At 45.5% G+C, this 8,581-nt stretch overlaps 1 protein-coding gene across 11 annotated transcripts in view; it reads left to right on the top strand.

Annotated features, from left to right (window-relative positions):
* Positions 1-8,581, top strand: part of LOC116555929 (neurotrimin) — a 968,350-nt gene that overhangs the window by 765,844 nt on the left and 193,925 nt on the right. For all 11 annotated transcript variants that reach the window (XM_032284824.1, XM_032284831.1, XM_032284829.1 and 8 more), the window contains one exon: positions 5,084-5,316. In XM_032284824.1, the coding sequence (XP_032140715.1) occupies positions 5,084-5,316 (233 nt within the window). The remainder of the gene's footprint in view (positions 1-5,083; positions 5,317-8,581) is intronic.

Raw genomic sequence — 8,581 nt, 5'->3', positions numbered from 1 at the left:
CTCTCTCTCTCTCTCTCTCTCTCTCTCTCTCTCTCTCTCTCTCTCTCCCTCCCCCTTCCTCACCCCCACCCCTCTCTCTCTCTCATCTCTCATCCTAAATCCAAAAGTGTCTTCAGGACCTGAGTCCATACTTTTATGATTCCATTTCTGCAGTGCACATCTTGGGCTTGCTAAATCATTTATTTTTGCATTTCCTCTATGTATAAATGCAGCATATGTAATAATACAACTATTCATCAAAAAGAGATTCAGGACACAGAGGGTTGCATTTTTAGAGCGTTGGAACAATAGGTGCAGCTGCAGAAAATTACAGGTATGGCAGCGTTCTCTACCGTGCTGTGAGCTCCTGTGCATGGGTGAGCATGTGCACATGAGGCTGGATCCTTTTCTGGCTAAATACACCCTGAGTATTGACACAGGTGGGGTACCCTCAATAATCCCTGCTCAAGTAGAACAGGCCTATTCTCTAAAAAAAGACACTTATTCAAAAAAGGAACATGATGCAGACAGACACACACAGACTAAGAAGCGGACTGTGGCACAGCACTGAAATGGAAAATAAAGGCCCTTTCCAGGCTTTCTTTCTCTTTGTCTGGATTCTGCCGGAATGCTGGGTGGGCTAGGCCATGGGCTGTTCACGGAGGCCACACATAGGAGGGGAGGGCCACGGGAGGGGTGCTGATGGGAAAACCATTCACAGAGACACAGAAGGCTGATGGTCACTGCCAGAGGGCTGGGGTGTGGAGGCAACTGGAGGGCAAGCATTGAAGCTGGAGGACAGCAGGGAGCTGGCACTGCAGGGCCCAGTCCAGAATCCTCGGGGGTACAAAGCTTATTCCTCTGTTCTGCATATATGTGTCAGGATGGGCAGAGAGGACACCAGGGGTGGGAGGATGGTAAATCTGGAGGTTGTGGACAAAAGAGGAGAGACTCTGCAGGTCTGGTCTGGAAACGTCCCCCCTTACCCGACTGCCCATCTCCTGCCTCTTGCTGGCCAACGTTGTACTGATTTGTGACTATCCCCCAACACCTGACAAGTGGCCATCTCCAGCTCAACTCGCCTGGATGAGTCAGGGACAGTGGAGTTTGAAACCTTACCCACTCTGACTTAATCACCAAAGTTAAACACCTTCCTGAGGCAGGTGAGATACCATAACGTGTTTCGGGAGCAGTTTTGTAGAAGGACTGTGTCAAGGGCTGTCTCTGAAAAGAGAGAACTGGTTGTCTGAATTTTCCACCTCCAGAGCCTTCTCTGTGGCTGGAAGAGCAATTACGCTCATTTTCACTTTTCTTTTTTTAACCTAGGAGCGATGTGTCCTCTGTATTGTTGTGGAGACTGGATAAATGAGACAGATAGATGGGGGCAGGTGTGAGTAGGTGACAGAGTTGGCCACCGAGGTACCTTTGTGATCCATCTCTGCGGAAGCCGGCATTCGTTCCATGGGGCTTCAGCAAGACTGATACCCAGCAGTGACAGTTTGGACATCTAAACGTGACCTTGGATGTGCTCAGAACCGCAGCTGGAACTGTGCCAACTTCTCAGAGTAGTATATTACAGGGGCCGCAGAACCATGCTGGAAATTGGCTGGGCTCAGAGCGGTGGTGTGTCTGCAGACGAACCTCTCTGGCCCCTTAGTGCAGTGCGGCGTTGGGGGACAGCCTCCGTTTCTGTCAATTTTCAATAATTAGATGCTCACAAAGAAGCTCGGGACAGTCCTCTCGTATTCATCGGGAGGTGGTGAGATGCCCTCGTTGTGGGCATCAAAAATAATTATTCAAGCCGTTTAGTGTTTGTCAGTCAGCATTTCCTGCTCTGTGGCCACTCATCTGGGACTTGTCAGATTTCAGCTCCTGGGGGAGAAAATAAAGGACTCTGCCTCTGGTTTCTCAGAACATATGGGTTACAGGAACGTTCTCTCCTGTAAAATTTTGGAAAACTGTTTTATACCAGGATCCTTCCCTAGTGCCTATTCACTCTGCAGCTCTCGTTTTGCCAGGAAACACATACTTAAGTTAGAGGTTCTCAGGGAACTCTCCAGACCAGCCTCAACAGCACTTGGAATTATGTCAGAATGCAGCCTCCCATACCCTGCCAGGCGTACTGAATCAGAAACCCTTGGAGTGAGGTCCCAGTATTCTTTTTTTTTTTTTTTTATTAGGTCTTCCAGGTGATTCTGATGCGTGGTGAATTTGAGAAGAACGGATTTCGATGTTCTTTTGGGAGGTCCTAGAAGAACACTAAATTTGGAAAACAACAAAACAAAAACTGGCATGAATCCTGGTTCTGCAGTTTAATATCAGCATGGTCTTAGTCAATATGGCTAATGTTTTTTAGCCTCGGCTAATTTTGTCTGTAAATTGGCGATAAGAGAACCCAACCAAGTTTGTGAGATGATAAAATAGTGCATATAGTGGGCCCATGTAGTCAATTGACATTGACCGTGAATGTGAATTTATCCAGTTCCCTCTTTGAACCCAAGTGAAGGTCAGAGCAGTAGCCACCCTTCAGGTCATTAATACAAATGATCCTGGATACATTACTAGCAAAGCAAGCTGCAAAGTGTGTTTTTGTTCTTGAGACATTTCAAACCTATGTCATTCCAAATTCATGTTTTAGACAAGGCAGTACCAGATGACAGTCTTGGGGTCTCCAAGGAGTGTAAGGGAAGGTACAGGGTCAGTGCGCCCGCCATCAACTGCACTTTTCTTCTTCTCATTCACCCTCAGAGTCAATTGTCATCAAAGTCACAAGAAAGGCTTGGAGTGTCCTCCTGACCAGTTCAAACGTCATGTGCATTCAACCTACCTGGACATCTTATTAAAATGCAAACTCAAATTTGTTATCTCTGAGATGAGACCTGAGATTCTGCATTTCTGATGAACTCCTACCCAAGTGATGCTGATGTTGCTGGTTTGCTAACCACACTTTTGTGCAGTGCGGTGCTAGCTCAGTGCATCTCAAACCCTCAGGTGCATAAAACGCATGTCTAGATAATGAACTTGTAGTTGGGACTCAAGGAATGACCTAAGGCCATCAGCACTGTCATCACCTGAGAGCCTACTAAAAATGCAGAATCCCAGGCCCTACCTCAGACCTACTGAATCAGCATTGGCATTTCAGCGAAATCCCTGGGGGCTCCTGTACACAGTAAAGCTTGAGAAACATGCAGAGTTGGCTTCACAACTTTATTCGCATAGACACCTGCACTTGGTTTTAATGCTCTGTTCTCACCATCTTCAAATCCTTAGTCATTCTTAAACAAAATACTCTGTGTTTTTATTTTGCACTGGGCCCCACAACTTATGTCATTTGTGGGGCCCATATTAGCTTCTTATTAGTGGTTTTGAAACATTAGTGTGTGTTTGACCCAACTGAGATGTTGCTATAAAATCCCAAATATTCTGAATCAGTAGGATGAGGGTGAGACTCAGAATCTGTAATAAACCTCTCCTGTGATTCTAATATAAGTAGTCCATGTTTACTTTGAGAGATACTCCTCTGAACTTCCCCAAGTTAGGTCTTCACTCATTTCCCTGCTGTGTCAGAATGGTGCCAGAGGGAGCCTGGCTCTCATCTGCATTGCCACAAAATGAAATAAGCAGCAAAAAGCTTGTGGACACCTGTGCCAAGATGTTTCTTGTAGGGCAGTTTTTCCCACAAGAGCCCTCAGCAAACTATCCATCAGCACCGAAGTGGTCCTGCCATAATGGTGAGACATTTACGTAAGCAAAGCAGAAAGAATGCATGGTACGGGATGTCTCATCGGGACAAGGGCCTCCTGAAGAAGCAGGTGTGTGCAATAGCGGTTGGTAGAATTTCTATGGCCACAAACCATTTTGAGAATCCAATAGAAGCAATCACCCATCCCCGATGAAAACTTCACCTTTGCACATTATGAGGCTCACACAGGACCAGGGATTAGAAGACCTAGCTGAGAGATCTGACTTCTGTACTTTTAGCTCTCATTCCCTGGACAAGTCACCAGACTGTTCAGAACTTTAGAGTCCTTATCTTTAAAGTAAAGAATGAGTACCAGTATCAACCTCACAAATTTGTTGCAAAAAATCAAATAAGACATTGAGCTGCAAAAGTGCTTTGTACACCGCAAAATAATGTATACATTTGAGGCATCCTTACACATACTATGCTACATTGTTATTTCCAGTGTTATAGTCAGAATGAGGGCACTGTGTTTGTGAATTTAGCCTAAGGCCACCGAACAGACTTGCCGTAGCAAGAGAGGGAAATGAATACAGACAGAAAGACACAATGAGGACTTGGCTAGGGTGGCTAGGAAATTTAAAAGTCTAAAAAAGACAAAGGAGCTTCCACAATTCAAGGACTCCAGATGCAAAAATAAAAGAAAGAAAATCTATTTTTATATGTTCAGACAGTTTTGAGATTTTGGAAAGTGGCTTTAGTCTAGCAATAACTGAACATTTCTGCCCCTGGGTATAATGAAGATGAATAGCAACAGTGGTGGTCTGTATTTAGTTTTGACTGCAGAAGCCTTCTGTGGGAATCTGCTCTTCTGAGATGAGAGGAATGATGTTTAGTAGTTAAAAGCTGGGCGTCTGATCTAACACGTATTTATTGTGTGATTTGGAGAACTAGTTTCGTTTCGTTTCTCTGCTCTTCAAGGCCTTTTTCAATAAAAGATTCTTCATAGGGTTGTTGTGCAAGTATTGAATGACTTAGTGCACCCAAAACACCTAGACATAAATGTGAAGGATTGTCATCACCCACATCATGGAAATCCTTGAGCAAAGGGAGATCTGGTAGTATTCGAAGTATCCAGTTATCCCGGGCATGCAAGATGCCTCCAGGTTATAACTGAAATCCTGTTTGAAGTGGTTCTGTGCTCAAGTGGTTTGAGAAGCACTGAGCAGCGTTCTGAGGCTATAACTCACAAGGCCTTTGCTGTGTTCCAGAAGTCTACCCCTGCCAAATCCAAGGAAATGTATATATTGGGGGAAGGGACAAAGACAAGATATTCTAGCCTTGCCATGAGGAACCCCCCGGCCCCCGATGGCTGCTGTTGTCTCTCAGTCCCTTGACATACCTGTCTGGTCTTCTCTTCAGGTGCACTATTGACAACCGGGTCACCCGGGTGGCCTGGCTAAACCGCAGCACCATCCTCTATGCTGGGAATGACAAGTGGTGCCTGGATCCTCGCGTGGTCCTCCTGAGCAACACCCAAACGCAGTACAGCATCGAGATCCAGAATGTGGATGTATATGACGAGGGCCCATACACCTGCTCGGTGCAGACAGACAACCACCCAAAGACCTCTAGGGTCCACCTCATTGTGCAAGGTAGGTGGGCATGGCTTGGTGGAGAGGTCTGGATGGCTAGCCGGGAAAGCCTTCGGGTAAGCGTTTTTCTCTAATCCTCAGCAGAGATGAGTTCTTGTTCTATGCGTCCAGGGTCCAAGATACATTTCTGGTTGTCGTCTTGCAGTTAGAGGCTAAATTTTCCAGTCATTTCATTGAGAGGAACTAAGAATTTTTTTTTTCATTTTTGTTCCAATACTATATTTTCTCTGAAAATTATCTTTTAATTATTGCTTTACTTGGCTTTTTCTCCTCTAAGTTTTAGTTTTTGTTGTTTTTAGATTTCCTCCAATTTCAAGACTGTGTTATGTTTAAAACTAGAATTTTAATGCACTTTTGGAGCTATGGGTGTGCCACGCCCGCCTCCAGCCTTGGAAGAAAGCAGAGCCAACCAGGACGCATGGGCACTGTCCTCAACTGCATCCTTCACAAGTGCCTGCTTGTTTCTAGCTCACTTGAACCTCCTCTCATCTCCCAGCCAGGGGTTTGGGGTGTCATTTCTCCCTAGTAGTACTGGTGTCTGACTCTCCCCATTTTGATTCCATCCCAACTCTTCCAGCCTTCTTCTGCTACCCAGCATCCTGGCTTCTGAAGCTTTGCATGTTCACGCGCGGGCGCGCGTGTGTGTGTGTGTGTTGGTTCTGCTCTCTAGACCCTGGGAATGGAATGGAGCTCATGGAGCTCACTTCTTCCCGCAAGGCAAAACCAGTCCTGGGCATTCACACAACACTTAACCTGGTGGCAGGATTCCTAGTTAGTGAGCAAGAGCTGGCATCACACTTGGTCGCTTTCTGGCTATGAGACCTTAATCAAGTTGTGACCATGTCTCAGGGTTCTCTTTCTGTAAAACGGGTCAACGTGAGGACTGAATTGTACACGTATTGACATAGAACACACTTAGAAGAAGGTCTGGCACACACAAGTGCTATTTCAGTATTAGCTGTTGACTTTCTTTTCTTTTCTTTTTTAGTACTCTTTATGATTTTTAAGTCTTTTGAACATCTTTTACAGTGGGCCAAATATCTTATTTTGTGATGTCAACAGCGTAGCCCCTGAGCAGCGCCATGCCAGCTCCCGTGCTGGAGCCATTTCCCAGCCTGACCCCAGGCCCCTTCAGCCAGGGACAAACAGCTCCAGGGTGACAAAATCCTCTCCTAGGGGCTCCTTCCACTGGCCCCCTTGTCAGTGTGTTCAAAAAAGGGTAAATAGCTATAGGATGATTGGTTAGAGACAGAATACAAAGGAAGGCAGCTTCAGAAAGAAAGAAGAACTGGAGTGAGCTGGAAGAAGGAAGGGGCGGCTGGCTGTTGGACAGCAGGAGAAGGAGGAGCCGGGGTCGCGATCAGCCCTGTTCAGTAACGCAGGGTCAGCAGGACTGAGAAGAGGACACCCGAGGACACGCTGATGCTGGACCTAGCTCTGGCCAGAGCTTATGCCAGGGGGCACTGGAACCCCTCACGCTGTGGTCCAAATTTGGTCATGCCAAGTTTTTATCATATTTTGTTTACTCTTTCTTCCCCAAAGGAAATTACAATGGCTCTTTAAAAATTGAATCTATAAATGAATATCTTTGAACTGATGCATGCAAACAGCATTTTTAAGGAAAATAGAATTGCACAGAAGGTGTCAGAGTATATTACAAAGAGTGGGTAGGTGCTGCCACGTGAGATTTTTCTTTCAGTTTGTGTACATTTTTTAATGTAAAATACATTTTGTATTGCGGATAAGGAGACCAAAAATGCTGGTGAATCTCCACTCTGTGGGGGGATGGAGAATGCCCCAGTGCCATCATCTGCACAGTCTACCAGGTGGTGCTTTGGAAGCCATTGCTCAGCTTCCCTCCTGCCCTGCCCCGACCCCTGCACACTTACTGTTGAGAAAAGAATACCCAGCGTTGATAATGAGAGACTGGGAAGTAGGAGCTATCATAGACATTTGCTTTAGGAAGTAGGGTCTTATGGAACTGGAAAACGGAAGGAATTGTGAAAATGCTAAAGCCTCCTTGAAAACAAGGATCATATTTTTGTCATTTTCTTTGTTCGGCCACCCCCACTCACACACCCCCACACACCCCTGCCCTGTACACCTGGCAGAATGCCTTATACAAAGTGAACATTTAATAAATGCTTATTGAAGCAAATGACTAGAATTAGAGCCAGGTGGCTTTCTTTGGGCTCCGAGAGAGAGGACTGGGTATGTGTGGGGGTGAGATGAGGGGAGGGGGTGGGAGGATGGAGTCTACATCAATCTTCACTCACGTCCAAGCTAATGGAAAATGTCTAATCCCCAGCTAGGCGTTTACATCTGTGACTTGGCTAGGTGCCCTCTTCCCATGACACACCACCTCAAGTATTGGAATCTCATCTTGGGCTAATTTTCGAATGCTGATGGGTGTATTGATCTGGAAACAAGCTGGGTTAAAAAAGGCATTGGTCTTGTACACAGACCTAGCCCAAGCTAATCCGCTGTCGATATGCCTGGACTGAGTATTATCGACACGTTAATGAATAGAGGACCACAGATTTTTCAGAGCCAAACTGACCCCCTCTTCAAATTAATCAGACAAACTACATAGAGCCAGACTCCTGTGTTTCTGTACTGGAAAGAGGATGCACCACCATCCTGGATTACAAAAAAAAAAAAAAAAGAAATAAAAAACAAATATATTTATCTTGGGATCATTTATTATACCGAATATAAACCCTAATTCGCCTAGCAGAAGCTGACTGTCTGGATTTGAAGTTGCCATTCAGCCCTGAGTGCAGTGCTTCTGGAATAAAAGTTGGGCATATTAGGTTTTCAAAATGGTATTATGATCATTTAAAAAAAGAAATAAAAACAGCAGCAACAAAAAGGAACTAAATTCATATTCTGCCCGTGAGCATGTGTATTTATGTATATGTAGTCAGCTTCATATATAAATAAACCTACACAGAAGGAAGGTAATGACATTTCACAGCATTGTGCAAGCTGCTTCAGGTCTGGAGTTATGTCTTTCCCCTTACTGACAAATATCACATCTACCCCCTAGTTCTCTGTGCTGGATTTTCTGCCTCTGTGGTTCTGATCTGATATGGTTAGTTCTTGCAGACAGCCATGATGCAAAGGCCACCACATGGGGCAGGTCTCTGGGGCAAGCTAGGAGCAAGGGCCATCCTTGGGGAGGAGGGTGACCCTGGAGCCACTGTGAGAGGGAGATGGAGGGGAAGGCAGCAGAAAGGGGGAGACGAGAGAACTGAGCTAAGTA

Source organism: Sapajus apella, unplaced genomic scaffold, assembly GCF_009761245.1.
Source record: "Sapajus apella isolate SASKATOON/1434 unplaced genomic scaffold, GSC_monkey_1.0 scaffold16, whole genome shotgun sequence".
Classification (NCBI taxonomy): Eukaryota; Metazoa; Chordata; class Mammalia; order Primates; family Cebidae; genus Sapajus; species Sapajus apella.
Note: the sequence above shows the minus strand (reverse complement) of the source record. Positions and strands in the feature narration are given on the sequence as shown.